The 16303-nt window shown below is 48.5% G+C and overlaps 1 protein-coding gene across 5 annotated transcripts in view; it reads right to left on the reverse strand.

The window, feature by feature from the left end:
• DYRK4 (dual specificity tyrosine phosphorylation regulated kinase 4) overlaps positions 1-16303 on the reverse strand; it is a 246022-nt gene that overhangs the window by 151907 nt on the left and 77812 nt on the right. For 2 of the 5 annotated variants that reach the window (XM_029597285.1, XM_029597286.1), the window contains exon 3: positions 12402-12479. The exons of the other annotated variants lie outside the window; for them this stretch is intronic. In XM_029597285.1, the coding sequence (XP_029453145.1) occupies positions 12402-12479 (78 nt within the window). The remainder of the gene's footprint in view (positions 1-12401; positions 12480-16303) is intronic. 5 annotated transcript variants of the gene reach the window in all.

Genomic DNA, 16303 nt, shown 5'->3' on the forward strand with positions numbered 1-16303 from the left:
CTTTTAAAATCAACGCCTAAAAGCCTAATAAAAATAAGGTTGCATAAATTGCGCAAGTTGACTATTTAAAATCATTGTTGAACCCTGTGTTGTGTTCATGGACCCTTTGGCCAAGGCAGGGTTGACACAACCTACAGGGAGGAGCCCTGCAGGTCGCAACCATCGGCTATTGGATCTGGCCGAAGCAGAGGCCCACCTGGAGCTTCGCCTTTACCAGCCCACATTTCCCTTGGGCCTCTGCTTTTGGCGGAGAGAGCTATTGAGATGGCTGGGTCGGCATAGGCGAAGGTCAAGTGTATCCGGAGACAGGCAGGAATCAGGGGCAGGTGGAGATCAAGCATATCCAGAGGCAGACCAAGGTGAATACCAGGAATCTGTCCAAAGGAAATAGCGGGATGGTTAGGCAAGGCAGGAAGACGAGGAGAAGTACAAGCGGCAACGAGGGAGACACTGACGAACAAGGCAAGGCATGGCATTGCCTTGCCTTGCCAAAGCAAGAACAAGGCACTGAAGGCAAGGTCACTGGTCTGAAAAACTGAAGGCCATGACGCTGGACTGAAGAACTGAAGACTAGGGCACTGAACTGAAGAGCTGAAGACAAGGGATGCTGGAACGAGATGCTAGAGCGACATGCACTACTACTTGAGTAGGCAGACTTGTTGCTGAGGCATTGATGGAGTGTCAGCAGGGGCCTTTTATAGCCCTAAGCAGTAATGTTATCAAGAGGTACCTCCAGCTTTTCCCCACTGCGGGCCCTTTAAAACAGGTGACATCGGGTACACACCTGCCTAGGAAGAGTGGGGCCAGGAGATGTCAGCAGCACTTGAGTGTGGAAGCATTCTTCGAAAATGCCGAGATACTGTGCAGCGCCACAAGCCAGTCAAAGAAGCCCTATTGGGGAGGTGAGTATGGTGGTTCGAGAGAGGAGCCTGCGGACCATCGAGAGTAATGTAATGGTTATAGGATTGTCCTCCAGACTCTCATATTCTCTGGAATAGATTACTGTATGTAATGATTCTGCCTTTGGCAGCCTCTCACCTCTCTTTTTCTTCTGTTTTGTCTCCCTTTCCCGCGACCGGAGGCTCTGGTAGAGCTTGCAGCCAGGAGGCCGCTTTGAAGTCTCCTACATCCATGGCAGGAGCCGTTGACGTCACCATCGCTCCACGGCCTGGGGGCTATTGCTACTCCCCACTGCTGCTGCTTTCGTTGCGGCAGGAGGCCGCAGACACTGTTCCCATGCGACCTAGTGGCCGCCCTGAAGCCTGTCTCCCTCACGGCGTGAGTCCGCTCTCTCCTGCGACTGGGAGCCACTCCCAGCTCTTCTTTGCGGCTTGGATGCCGCTGCTCCAGCGTTGGGCCTGGTCGCTGCCTGTTCCGGTTCCTGCTTCACTCAGCGGCAGGGATGCCGCTCTCCAAGGTCCTGCCCCTTCTTCCTTAAGAGCGAGGCCGCGCCTCTCTTCACATCTTAAAGGGCCAGCGAGGGAGTGGTCCTCCGGATGATATCATCGTGGGAGTATCTCTTCAGCCCTATAAAAAGGGCCTGTCTTCATTGCTTCATTGCCTTCGCAAGGAGCCAGTCCTCCCTAGGACTTCTCTTCCATCCTGTTTCTCGTTGGCACTCTGTTCCATGTTGGAATTCCATATCTTTGCCTTCGTCAAGGTCTATCGTCGGATCCTGTGTCTTGTTCGTCCAGATCCTGATGTTCCTGATGTGTCGTCCTTCAGATCCACTGAGGTCTTGATGTCCTCTTCTTTTGATGTCTTCTCGCCCTCAGCTTCTTTTATCCAGATGTCCTCTGCATCGGCACCGTAAGCCTCCAAAAGATTCCGGATTTTAATCCGCCGAGCTTCAGGTTCCACACTCCGAGTTCGCTCAAGCTTTGCACCGAGCCTTTTACTCCAAGTCCCTGGGATTCTGAGGCCCTTCTCCTTCTCCTTTTCCTGTATCCTGTCCGGATCTTCGGAGCTTCTTGCGTTTGCCTTGTCCATAAGAATGAACTCTGTATAACCTGTATCATAATAGAGTGGTCCGTGTCTTGCCTTAACTGGCTGTGGAGGGCGTGCCTTGGTGTAGGACTCGTCGGAGTCTTCATTGTGGAACCTCCAAGAAACCTGAGTTGGAAACCATCAGCGTGGTCCGCGACCAGCCTTGATTGGCTGTGTAGGGCATGTGGTGTGGCAGTACCTATTCAGCTTCTTCAAGTATCTTTCTGACTCTTTCGGAGTCCTTCTCTTCAAGCAACCTGAGTTGTCTCAATTCTTCAAGTCTTCGTGTCAATTCTTTAAGTATCCTGAGTCTCGTCTCAATCTTCAAATCTTCATCTCAACCTTCAAGTATCCTGACTCTTTGTGTGTATCCCCACATATCCCGAGTCTTCGTCTTCGTCTGATGTCATAAGAATGTAAGAACATGCCATACTGGGTCAGACCAAGGGTCCATCAAGCCCAGCATCCTGTTTCCAACAGTGGCCAATCTTCGCTCTTCAGCCTCTGACCATCCTGTCGCATTTGCTGTTCCGTACGGCAGGTCTGAAAGGGCTATCGAGTGGCCGGAGGGCTACCCCAGAGACCAACATTGCGTTGCTCGGTCTCTTTGATGCAATCAGGTTCGGCAGAGGCCAGGGTCCTACATCTTCAGCCTGTGCTTGGACACTCCTCGCCTACCTCGGTGCTTCCCGGAGCTCCTCTGTGATCGGGTCGTGGCCGAAGGGTACATAATCTCCCAGAAATGGGACCGCCTCCAGTGTTCCCAGAATAGATTGCGAAGGTCATGTGCCCAGTGTGGATGTCCTGGTGTTGGGCCTATACTTTTGCATTCCAAGAGTTCTTCTTTTTTCCTGGAAAATTTTTTTTTTGGGTTACACGACCTGCAGGAGGTGCCTGCACTCAGAATTCTATCTCCAACTCGTTGGACCCTCCAAGTCAGAGGATCGGACTTGGGAGGGCCTTTGAGGGGGGGGGGGTACTGTTATGATTCTGCCTTTGGCAGCCTCTCACTTCTCTTTTTCTTCTGTTTTGTCTCCTTTTACTACGATCAGAGGCCGTCGACCCCTTCTCAGCCATTCCGGTCTAAGCCACTCCCGTACAGCTTGCGGTCAGGAGGCCGCTTTGAAGTCTCCTACCCCCACGGCAGGAGCCACTGACGTCACCATCGCTCCGCGGCCTGGAGGCCGTTGCTGCTCCCCAATGCTGCTGCTTTCGTTGCGGCAGGAGGCCGCAGATGCTGTTCCCATGCAGCCTGGTGGCTACCCTGAAGCCTGTCTCCCTCGCGGCATGGGTCCACTCTCTCCTGCAGCTGGGAGCCGCTCCCAGCTCTTCTTTGCAGCTCGGACACCGCCGCTCCAGCATCGGGCCTGGTCGTGGCCTGCTCCGGCTCCTGCTTCACTCAGCGGCAGGGATGCCGCTCTCCAAGGTCCTGCCCCTTCTTCCTTAGGAGTGAGGTCGCACCTCTCTTCATATCTTAAAGGGCCAGCGAGGGAGTGGGCCTCCGGATGATGTCATCGTGGCAGTATCTCTTCAGCCCTATAGAAAGGGCCTGTCTTCATTGCTTCGTTGCCTTCGCAAGGAGCCAATCCTCCCTAAGACTTCTCTTCCATCCTGCTTCTCATTGGCACTCTGTTCCATGTTGAAATTCCATGTCTTTGTCTTCGTCAAGGACTCTCGTCAGATCCTGTATCTTGTTCGTCCAGATCCTGATGTTCCTGATGTGTCGTCTTTCAGATCCACTGAGGTCCTGATATCCTTTTCTTTGGATGTCTTCTCGTCCTTAGCTTCCTTTATCCAGAAGTCCTCTGCATCAGCACCGCAAACCTCCAGAAGATTCCGGCTTTTAATCCGTTGAGCTTCAGGGTCCACACTCAGTTTGCTCGAGCTTCCACCGAGCCTTTTACTCCATGTTGCAACCGTCGCGGCCCGATGGCTTCACTCTGCCTTTCTTTTTCTGCAACTCCTCCTGCTCCCTGTGGATGTCTGGCTGCTGCGGCGTCTGCCTGCCGTCCTCTCCGGTGTCCCCGGATTGGCTTGGGCGCTGCCTCCCGCCATGCTCCTCAGGTACCTTAGGGCGCACGCCCTCATTCTTATTTCCTCTTTGGCGCGAACCTCAGGGGCATCCCCCTGTGATGACGTCACACTACCCGGTTATTTAAGCCTGTTGTTTATTGCTAGCCTTTTAATTAGCAAGGGATTTCCTACGGATAGGATTCGCTCTCCGTACCCAGCTACTCTGCCTACAACTTCTATTTGGACTCTTTGCTGTTAAAGAGGTACTCGCTCCTCGAGGGCCCATGTTCCCTGACTTGCTGCCTGTGTCCATCTCTTCTTCTACTTGGAAGAATTCATTACAGACACCATCTGTGAGTACTACTACCATCTACTCCTCAGAGCTGTTTCCCAGGAATCAGGTACTCGTTCCTCGAGGGCTTGCCTCCGTTCCAGCACCAATGGCATCTTCCACAGAGAACTGCTGCGTGAGTACTTGCCAACGACTCTTTGTGCTCAGGAATCTGGTACTCGCTCCTCAAGGGCCAGCTCTCCCTATCTCAGGGCTTCTCCATACTGGGGACTCTGTGAATATCTCAGTGTACTCATTTTCTCAGTTCTTCTTCCTATAGCACTGCTACTGGAGAAGCTGCTGTTCCAGCGCCATGAGGAATACTAGTCCAGCTGGGCTTCATCTTCTACTCAATACCGCCACCTCTGGTGGCTTCATAAACTGTCTAATAAAAGATATAGTCTGTGTTTGTGTGTCTGGAACTGAGCCTGACCTGTGGCCCCTCACGGGATTTCCCCCCGTGGGCGTGGCCAGCTGCCAGTGTCCAAGGTCCACCCAAACCCTACAAAACATAACACTCCGAGTTCCTGGGATCCTGCGGCCCTTCTCCATTTCCTGTATCCTGTCTGGGTCTTCGGAGCCTCTTGCATTTGCCTTGTCCATATGAATGAACTCTGCATAAAGTGTATCGTAATAGCATGGTCCGTGCCTTGCCTTAACTGGCTGTGTAGGGTGCGCCTCGGTGTAGGCCTCGTCGGAGTCTTCATTGTGGAACCTCCAAGTAACCTGAGTTGGGAACCATCAGCGTGTTCCACGACCAGCCTTGATTGGCTGTGTAAGGCGCATGGTGTGGCAGTACCTATTCAGAGTTCTTCAAGTATCTTTGTGACTCTTTCGGAGTCCTTCTCTTCAAGCAACCTGAGTCCATCTCAGTTCTTCAAGCAACTTGAATCCGTCTCAGTTCTTCAAGTCTTCGTGTCAATTCTTTAAGTATCCTGAGTCTCGTCTCAACCTTCAAGACTTCGTCTCAACCTTCAAGTATCCTGACTCTTCGTGTGTATCCCCACGTATCCCCTGAGTCTTCGTCTGATGTCTTCGCCCTTCAGCCTCTGTCCGTCCTGTCGCATTTGCTGTCCGGTACAGCAGGTCCAAAAGGGCTATCGAGTGGCTGGAGGGCTACCCTAGAGACCACATTCTGTTGCTGGGTCTCTTTGATGCGATCAGGTTCAGCAGAGGCCAGGGTCCTAATTCTTCAGCCTGTGCTTGGACACTCCTTGCCTGCCTCGGCGCTTCCCGGAGCTCCTTGTGGCCGAAGGGTACACAATCTCCCAGAAATGGGACTGCCTCCAGCATTCCCATAACACTGCAACTCTCATTTTACTGGCCTCCCAACATGCACTAGGAGAGCTCTCCACATCTTGCAGAATATTGCAGCAAGGGTATTAACTGGGAGAAGAATGCATGAGTATATCATCCCAGTCTTCTGTTCCCTCCACTGGCACCTATCCAGTGGAGAGTAAAATACAAATTGATAATATTAATTAATAAACTCATACATAATTCTTTTATGTCACAGATAAGTTCTCTATTGTGGATTTACAACCCAACCTAGACTTTAAGATCAGCAAAAAAGGGTCTGCTTGAGGTCCCTTCCCCTTGGGCTGCTCATTCAGTAGAAATGCGTGAGTGAGCCTTGTCAGTCATCGGCCCAGTACTATGGAACATGCTACCAAAGCCTCAGCACATGATGATGAGTTTAAACATATGCCAAATGGCTCTAAAAACATAGCTCTTTGAGCATCCAGAACTCTGCAGCCTACTTGTTGGCTGGGACCCAAATGAATGAGCACATTTCTCCTGTACTGTGCTCATTGAATTGGCTCCCAGTGCAAAGGACGATCAATTATAAGGTAGCTTTGCTTGTCCATAAGTTTTTAAACTTATGGACAAGCAAAATGTTAAAGTATCCTGGATCAGTCTGATGCTTTGAGGGCACTAAGATCTTCTCAGAAAGGCATCTTAGATGTTCCCATGATTTGATATGCTCATCTTGCAGAAATGCATGACAGGGCCTTTTTAGTGGCTGTAACAATTGCATGGAATGCTCTTCCAGTATTTATTAGGACAACTGTGGACATGCAGAGTTTTAAAAAAGCTTTGAAAACAGCTTTGTTTAAAAATGCATATTGAACTAAGCAGTCCATGGGCTCCTCCTGTGAACCACTGTACTCACTTCCCAGCAAGGCCTTACACTTTGGCTCCCAACTTGGCCCTGTCTCCCGGTGACTTTGTGGCCTGCTGTATGCTGCTGATAGTTCCTGCAGCAGGATGCCGCCAACACCGCCTGGCCGCATTCTTCCTAGGGGGTGCATGTACCCAACGTCATCAGGTTTAAAGGGCCTGCGGTGGGAAAGAGCTGGAGATGCCTCTTGATGACATCATCCCCTTAGGCCTGTAAAAGTCCCCTGAGGATTTTCTACCAGCACCTCGGCGACAGGTCTCCTTACTATTCAGTAGTGTGAGTTGCTTCAGCATTCCTCAGTTCTTCAGTTCCAGCAATCTTGTCTTCAGTTCTTTAGTTCCAGCATCCTTGTCTTCAGTTCTTCAGTTATCTTTGTCTCCTTGTTACCCGCCTGCTCTTCCCTTCGTCCTGCTATCCGACCCTCCTTCCCTTCAGATGGATACTTGGTATTGACCTTGGCCTGACTTCTGGAAACTCTTGACTGATACCTGCCACTGATCTCTGTCTGTTCCTGGATGACTCTGACCGCCACCTGCCACTGACAACTGACTGCTACCGGATTTGCTTGACCTATGTTTTTTCCGACCCAGTGACCTCAATGAATCTCTCCTCCATCAGAAGAGGCCCTCAACTAAGACCTGCTGGCCCTGGCACCCAATGGCTCAACCTGTGGGGAATGTGGGCTGGTAAATGCGAAGCTCCAGTTGGGCTTCTGCCTCATCTGGGTCCACCTGGCAACTGATGGGACCTGCAGGACTCTTCCCTGCCGATTGTGTCAAACCCATCTCAGCTCAAGGGTCCACGAATTCAACAGATTGCCGAGGCCAGGGATCCGGCAGACTTGACATCTCTGCAGACCATCCTGGGTCTCACCCATAAACTGCAAGACCAGAAGAAAAATATTGGAGATCCTGGTGGTCATCATGGACTGACTGTCCAAATTATTGGTTGCACTCTCTATTGTGGCAGCCCCACCACCGCCTGCGTCTTTGCCACTACCTCCTGTAGCCCCCAGTTGTCTCATGCCCCCGTTACTGGTTCCACTCTGGTATGCCAGGAACCCCATGCAATGTAGGGGATTTCTGAATCAGTGCCATGTGCACTTTGCCTTACAAGCACTGTTATTTCCTGATGACTTGACTAAGACAATCTACAGTATATTCTTTCTCGGTTAGATGAGACAGTTCTGGCATGGGCCTTCCCCTTCTGGGAGCATACGGATCTCTTGTTGCATAATTTGCAGCAATACACAGACCAATATAAGACAGTCTTTGAAGAGCCTGGCCACATGGCTACCATGGGCTCTGACTTATTCCACCTCCATCAAGGCTCCAGAACCCTGGCAGAGTATGCCATCAAATTAAGGACCCTGGCAACTGAGCTCAATTGGAGGGAAGATAATCTCTTCCATCCACAGAGACCCTCTTTCTGGCCAGATCATCTTGACTACTACAACAGTGACCTTACGCACTGGTCTGTTCCACCAGGAGAAAATCAGCTTGCATGTGATCACCAGGGCCATCCATCTTATTGTCCTGGGAACACCCTGGCGTCAACAGCATTGTCTCCAACTTGATTGAGCTACCCTCAACTCGCCAGTGGGGTGAAGAATGTAGGGACTCTTGCCTGGAGCACATAGAGCCACCTTGTTTCCTGACTGTAGCTACAATCCTTTTGGGGCTTCCTCCGCAGTATGCAGACTTCGAAGAAGTCTTCTTGAAGAAAAAGGCAGAAAGCCTGCCTCCTCACTGCTCGCACAACTGTGGGATTGAGCTCCTCCTGGATACCAAACCCCCGCATGGAAGGGTCTACCCCCATCGCTTCCTGAGACTAGAGCCATGTCTGACTATATCCAGGAAAACTTGGAATGTGGCTTCATCTGTCTTTTCTTCCTCCCCAGCTGAAGTCGGATTTTTCTTTGTTGCAAAGAAGGACGGCTCCCTCAGGCCATGCATTGATTACAGGGGCTTGAACGCCATCACTAAAAAGGACCACTATCCTTTACCATTGATATTGGAACTCTTCGACCACCTACAAGGTACAAAGATTTTAACCAAACTGGACCTCAGGGGTGCTTATAATCTTATCTGAATCAAGGATGGCGATGAGTGAAAAACAGCTTTCAACACTCACGATGGACACTATGAGTATCTTGTGATGTTCTTTGGCCTTTGCAATGCACCTGCAGCTTTCCAAAAGATGGTCAATGACATTTTTTGAGACCTACTCTATACTTGTGTGGTCATGTATCTAAATGACATAGTGATCTTCTCTCAAACCCTCAGCACCCACCATCATCACGTTTAGACCTGTAACACCTGCGAGAGAACAATTTTATTCGCCAAACTAGAAAAATGCCTTTTTGAACAAAGGGAATTCCCTTCCAGGGGTACATTGTCTCCTGCGATGGTTTCCACATGGATCCAGGCAAAGTAAAGACCATCAGGGACTGGCCCCATCTGATGGGACTTCTGGCTCTGTAGAGATTCTTGGGATTCACTAATTATTACCATCAGTTTATTCCGAACTACTTCTTTGTGGCAGCCCTCCTTACTGCCCTTACCCATAAGGGTGGCAACACCAAGGACTGGCCACCTGAAGCCATTGAGCCCTTCCAGAAGCTGAAAACTGCCTTTTTGGACAGGCCCTGTCTGTGTCATGCAGACCCCATGTGGCCTTTTGTCCTGGAAGTAGATGCCTCTACCTTGGGCTTTGGGGTGGTTCTAAGCCATGTTCCTTCATCCATGTTCCTTATTTTCAAAGAAGTTCTCACCTGCCAAGCATAACTATGGTATCGGAGATCAAGAGATCTTAGCTGGTAAATTAGCTCTTGCAGAGTAGCACCACCTGCACAAAGGAGCTCAACACTGTATCACGATGTATATGGATCCCAAAAACCTCAAACAACTTCACCAAGCTCAGCAACTAAATGCAAGACAGTCTCTTTGGTACTTGTTCTTCGCTTGCTATCAACCCACGCTCAAGAATCAATGAGCAGACACACTCTTGTGCTCCTTCCATACCAAGGACACTCCAGAACCTCCCAGCCACATCACTGATCCCGCTAAGAAACTTCCAGCTACCACAGTAATCATTCCTCCAGAAAAGAGGGTTGTACCTTCCAGACTACAAGAGAAAGTGTTAAAATGGGCCCATGACTCCCATGTTGCAGGTCACCCAGGACACGCACAAACCGTTGAATTGTTTCAGCGTTACTACCAGTGGCCCAAAATGAAGCAAGATGTCAAGGCTTACATCAATTTATGTCCTATCTGCGCACAGCATAAAAACACTGCATGGCCAACCCTGGGGGCTGTTATAGCCATTGCCAGCCCACAGGGAACCCTGGACCCACCTGTCCACAGACTTTACTCTGGACCTCCCCATCTCAGACGGCGCTACTGTAATCTGGGTGGTTGTAGATCATTTCTCTAAGATGACCCACTTTATTCCACTAGCAGGCCTCCCTTACACACCAGAATTGTCATGTCTCTTTTCTCTCCATGTATTTCATCTGCATGGCTTGCCCAAACACATATTGTTGTACAAAAGAGTCCAGTTCACTGCATGCTATTGGCGCTCCCTATGCAAGAAGTTTGGCATTACGTTTGATTTTACCACAGCTTACCACTTGCAAGGAACGGCCACGTGGAAAGCACCAACCGTACCCTGAAAACCTTCCTCCATGAGAATGTCAACGAATGCCAGGACAATTGGGCCAATCTCCTACCTTGGGCTGAGTTTGCATACAATACCCACATCAACGCAGCCACCCTATCTTCTCCACTCCAGCTGGTCTATGGCAAGCAACTATTGCAGTCACTATTGCTGCACATAACAGAACTTTAACAAGTGGCTCAATTATCTGCCCAGAAATTGTACGAACTATGGGTATGGATCAATTGCCTGATTGGGAGAGTGCTGACTGAGGAAAAAATACCGCAGATGCCCATAGGAGACCAGACCCACACTCAGAACTGGACAGAAAGTTTGACTAAGAACAAACCATCTATGCTTATGTCTCCCTTCTATGCACCTGGCCCTGTGCTACATTGGGTCTTTTCCTATACTCTGGCAACAGGGACCCGTCATGTATTAATTATGATTACCACCGACATTAAGAATCCATAATGTCTTCCATATATTGCTGCTCAAGCTAGTGATCCTCTCGTGGCCCTCGAGGGAACTTCCCAAGCCATAGGAGCTACCCATTGAAGGAGATACAATATACTAGGTCAAGGAAGTGTTGGACTCCCATCGTGTGAGCAAGAAGGTTGAGGACCTTTTATCATGGAAAAACTACGGTCTGGAAGAGAATTCCTAAGAACCAGCCTCCAATATTCTGGATCTTAATCTACTGAGAGACTTCCACAAACAGTACCCCTGGAAACCCAAAGCCTCAGGGAGGGTGCTTAAGAGGGGGGTATTGTTGCGCTTGGCGATATGCAGACTCCTCCTGCAAACCACTGTACTCACTTCCTAGCAAGGCCTCGTTCTTCGGCTCCCAGCATGGCCCAGTCTCCTGGCACATATGCCACACGCTGCCGCACGCCAGCACAGCAGGTCAATGCCGATTGCTCCCAAGGCAGGATGTTGCTGACACCATCTGGACCCACTCTTCTGATGTCGAAGGTTTAAAGGGCCTGCAGTGGGAAAGAGCTGGAGTCACCTCTTGATGACATCATCCCCTCAGACCTATAAAAGGCCCCTGTGGACTCTCCATTAGTGCTTTGTCAACTCTCCCTAATATTCAGTATTGTGAGTTGCTCCAGCATTCTTCAGTTCCAGCATCCTCGTCTTCAGTTCTTCAGTTCCAGCATCCTCATCTTCAGTTTTTCAGTTATTTTCATCTCCTTGTTACCTGCCTGTTCTTCTCCTCATCCTCCTGCCCTGCCTATCCATCCCTCCTTCCCTTTGGATGGAGACTTGGTACTGAGCTTGGCTTGACTTCTGGATACTGTTGACCACCACCTGCCACTGACTTATGCCTGTTCCTAGATACCCCTGTCCGCCGCCTGCCACTGATTACTGCCTGCTACTGGAGTCACCTGACCTAATTCTTTTCCAACCCAGTGACCTCGACAGATCTCTTCTCCATCAGCAGAGGCTCCCACTTAGGACCTGCGACCCCAGCACTCAAAGGCTCAATACGAGGAGAACATGGACTGGTAAAGGTGAAGCTCCAGTTGGGCCTCTGCCGTATCTGGGTCCGCCTGCTGACGGTGGGGACCTGCAGGGTTGCATTCATTCCGTCTTGGCTCAAGGGTCCATGAACTCAACAATGCATTTAATTTACCAGATTAGGCAATGCAAGTTCCAGCTAAAACATCCTACGGGAAACAGATTTTCGTTTGCTGTTAGGTTTTGTTTTCGTTTTGGTTGCTGAATTTTATGTATGTTTCATTGTTCTCCCCCCCTACCCTGGGAATGGTGCAGATATTAAATCATTTTAAATAAATAAAGAAAATAAAGAGTTATATACTTGCATCTCACATTTTGGAATGTATGCCTATGCAAATAGTGTCATGCTGGCCTATTGAGTATCCAGGTACTATTTTGTTATTTTAGTGCTTGAGTCTGATGTGTGGTGATGTAACCAGTTTATTCTGTTTACTGTGTTTTATTGTCGTGATTTTTACCTATAGTTAATTTCATGTTGTTTTATGTTTTTATTTATATGTATCTTATCTTATTTAATTTTATAATTGTTTTGTTATACTTCACCATGAATTATAAAATGGCTGGATATACATTTTTAAATTAAATGAAATCTTCCTGATGGCAGGTAGAGTTCTCATTACAAATAGAGAAGTCACTATGCTTACAGTCAGCCTGCAATGTTTGACTTTTACTAATCAATAAGACTCCAGGTCATTTTAAGCACCTTACCTGTATCTGCACTTCGCTCAGCCAGTTATTCCTTCTCCTAACGAGGAATTTCTTTGTTCTCATAGTATCAGGCTGGGTCTTGGCAAGGTACAAGACATGATTCAAGAGGCAAAACTGTCAGGATGCTAGTCACAGGTCATGAAATACAGATATCTACTAATTCAATGCAAGATTCATTCACAACATAAAGGTAACAAGTTCTCTTCACCATCATTAATTTGAATATAGCATATAACAGCATATTCACAGTGCTCACAGCTCTCAAACTGCCAGGTACAGTGGCACAAGCCCAGATGTACCTTAGGAATCCCTGAAGCCCAATCTAAGTCCTTTGGGGTGGGATTGCAGGGCCAGGCTGGAAGCAAGCGCAGAAGCCTTCTCAGCTTGTTGGGCTGCAGGTAAGCAGACCCACCCTGTGGCTCAGAGACAGGGCAGACCCGGTTCAGGACCAGGTCCTGCATCTTTTCCCCCCTTTTATTATACCCCTCCTTCCCAGAGATGACTTCTGGCCACCCTAAAGAACCACCGGGATCTAGGATCAACCACCCAAGACAAGACTTGGTCCAAGAACCTGATCACTTGGTCAGGAAACACAATACACAATCTGGAACTGGAGCTCCTGCAAGGCACAAAGTCAAAATCAGATGCAACGTCTGATTTGAAATCAAGGGCAAGGTCCTACTTGGTATGAATGTAGGCTGCATCATTCCTCTCAGATGTAGGGTCTGGTGCAGCTTAAGCACTAGCTGAGACAGCAAGCTGTGTCAGAATGGGGTGTGGCTCACTTTCAATGCTAGCAAAAACTGAAAGCTAGCTAAGCATGGGGTGTAGTGCATGCTCGGTGCCAGCTGAGACAGTAAGCTGGCCCAGCACAGAGTCTGGATCAAGAGCTGGAGCCGGGTCTACCATGGAGTCTGGATAAGGAGCTGGAGCAGGGTCTATCACGGAGTCTGGATCAGGAGCTGAAGCAGGGTCCGGCATGGAGTCTGGCTCAAGGTATGGCATGGAGCTGGGAGCAGAAGTAAGCTTAGCCAGCAGAGCTTCAGCACTGGCTGGACTGCCCTCCTCAGATACAGCATTTTGTGCAGCTTCAACACCCTCCATGGGCGTAAGCTTGAGGCATCAACTCAGGCTTGCTCTGGCTTGATTTGGGTCCTTTGTTCTATAGAAGCTGAATTAGCAGGCATCTGCTTCAGAATTACAGATGTTTGATACAAGGCAAGAGAAATATAAGCTTGGCTTCCATACTGAATAACCAAATATGGGTCTGGATCTTGGAGCAAGAACTGGAGGGAAAAAAACAGGCAGTGGAACTAGGAGCTTGGCAAGAACTTGCAGTAAGGCAAGGCGCTAGATCTGTGAACAGGATCTGGATCATTGGATGTTCTGCCACTGGGCTCAAATCAATGAATGACAGCTGTGACACCATGGGTCAAAGCAAAGTTACCAGGGCAGGCAATCACAACAAGATACAATCAGTTGCAAGGGTAGAACAAGCCCTGGACTGGATCTGGAATCAGAACTTGAAGCTAGAAAAAGCAACATAAAATAAAAGCTTGGCTCTCACCGAGCACTAGCTAAACTGGAGGCTTTTCCCCTTGCTAACAACCAGGCAAAGGGCTAAGTCCCTTTTCCACATGAAAAACAGACAAGAAACCAACTCTTTCCACAAGCAAGGCTAGGTCTGTTACTAGCAAGGTAAGGTCCTCTGAAGTCCGCACGGGGGAAGGGCTCGCGCAGGAGACAAGACTGAGGTTCCCGGCAAACTGTCAGGCTAGGGACAAGACAAGGTTCCAAGCCACAAGATATGAAATAGAGGTTACGGTTCATTCGTAACATAAAAGGTAACGGGTTCTCTTCGCCTTCCTAGAACAGCAGATTCACAGTACTCACGGGCCAGTCCAGCTCAGAATATGTCAGATAGCTTTCTTATATATATTGTGTACAGATACTACTAGAAATTCAGCAGGGGTGTTTCACAGATACTCAGGTTCAAACAAGGTTATAGACCTTCCTGACCCGAGATCCACAACATAGCTCACGGCCCTTAGGTTGCCAGTAACACTGGAGGATGCCCGGTGATTCTTTAAGAACCTTTGAGGGCCAATCCCAGCCCTCGAGGTTGGGCTTGCAGGTACAGAAGCCTTCTCAGCTTGCTTGGCTGCCCATGAACGGGCCCAGCCTGTGACTCCAGTACAGAATTTGAACCCTCCAACATGGCTGACCCCAGGCAGGGACCAGGTCTGGCTCTCTTCTCTAAACTCTGTGGGTAACTTTATCCTGCGGACTTTGCAAAAATAATCAAAGCAAAAGTCCACGCAGGCTTTTGCCTTGATTATTGCCCCTGGAAAAAATTACCCCCAAAGATTCTGCCTGCTTTCTGTGGGGTAATTTTTCTGTCAGAAACTATGCAATTAGGGTGAAAAATCAAACCTACGCACATGGCTCCTCTCTCTGTCCCCTTCTCTCTACTGTTGAACAACGTCGTGCACACTTTTGTGAAGGAGTAGCCCTGCACCACCCCTTTAACCTGTATGAGACCAGGCATCTAGCCTGTTCCACCTTAAAACACACAGAGGGAGAGAGCTCTGTGGGTGGGACCCTGCAGGGCACAATAAGAGGCGGAGCCCAGATGGGGATAGGAGGCCACCTGTCTCCAGGAGAAGGCAGTTCCTGTAATATCCCTGACCTAAAGTAAGGTTGTAAGTACACTGCTGGAGGTAAGCAGTGCATGTTATGTATACTGATTAATTTTATAATAAAGCGGAATCTTTTATGAAAGCGGCTGGAGTCAGTGTGAAATGCGTCTCCAGCCTGAAATTTGTTGTTATCCTCTCTCCTCGTTCACACCGAGGAACCATGTTAATGTTAATGTTACTGTTATTTCTCGTCTATCCTATTTAATTATTTACCCTCCTCCCTGTTTCTAATTCCCTGTTAAAATGTAACTTCCATACTTTACCAGTTTTGATGTAAACCGGCATGATGTCCACAGCTAATGCCGGTATATAAAAATGTTTAAATAAATAAATAAATAAATTTGCTCTGCTAGCCCACATATGGTGTTTGAAATGGGATTTCTGCACTACGCTTTGCCGAGGCAGAAACCCAGTGTCCACGGAAGGAAATAAAGTGTGTTTGTTGTGCTATATTGCCTGCCAAAGAAGGAGTGTTGCTAGAGGTGCACAAAGCACTGAAGAGCTTAAAAGACTGTGGCTCAGGGAGGAGCATAAAAGCCAAACAGCTTACATTTTTTCTTTAATCCAGACATCTATATGTCTTAGGGCCTGAAGAAAAATTATAGCTTGAAAGGTTTTATTGTGCATAAGGAAAGATGCTCTGCTTGCTTAGACAAGGAATATAAAAGTATGTTATTTGCTGGACAAAGCAAGAGGTTTTTTTTCCCCTTTCTTTTGCCCTTCCTCAGAGAAAAAAAAAAGTGAATCATTTGTGGCTAAAGTGTGTATGAACAGGGCATAGCCCTCCAACAGCAACCTCAAGGAAATCAGCCTTGTCTGTAAGATAGCATGACTGAGCAAGAAATAGAAACTGGATTCAAAGCCTCTAGGAAAGACACAGGCAGCTGCAAGAATGTAACGTAGTTAATGCGTGGCAGACGTAAACCACTGGTCAATACATCACAACAGGAAAAACTTTTATTGTAGATACAGTCACACCAACGGTGTACATTAGTCAAAGGAGGCTTCTTTTGTGGTTTGAAAACAAGGACTCCTCTTCAAAAGAGGCTCACAAATGAAAATAATCCTTAGAGATGACTGTAAGTGATACTTAGAAGAAATCTTCACTCAACATGTGCAGGAAGTCAGATTCGTGGCCAAATCGAGACTTAGGTTTAACAATGCTTGTTAGTAGAATGCTTAAGGGGAGAACACAGAGTAAAT

This window comes from Rhinatrema bivittatum, chromosome 4 (assembly GCF_901001135.1).
Source record: "Rhinatrema bivittatum chromosome 4, aRhiBiv1.1, whole genome shotgun sequence".
Classification (NCBI taxonomy): Eukaryota; Metazoa; Chordata; class Amphibia; order Gymnophiona; family Rhinatrematidae; genus Rhinatrema; species Rhinatrema bivittatum.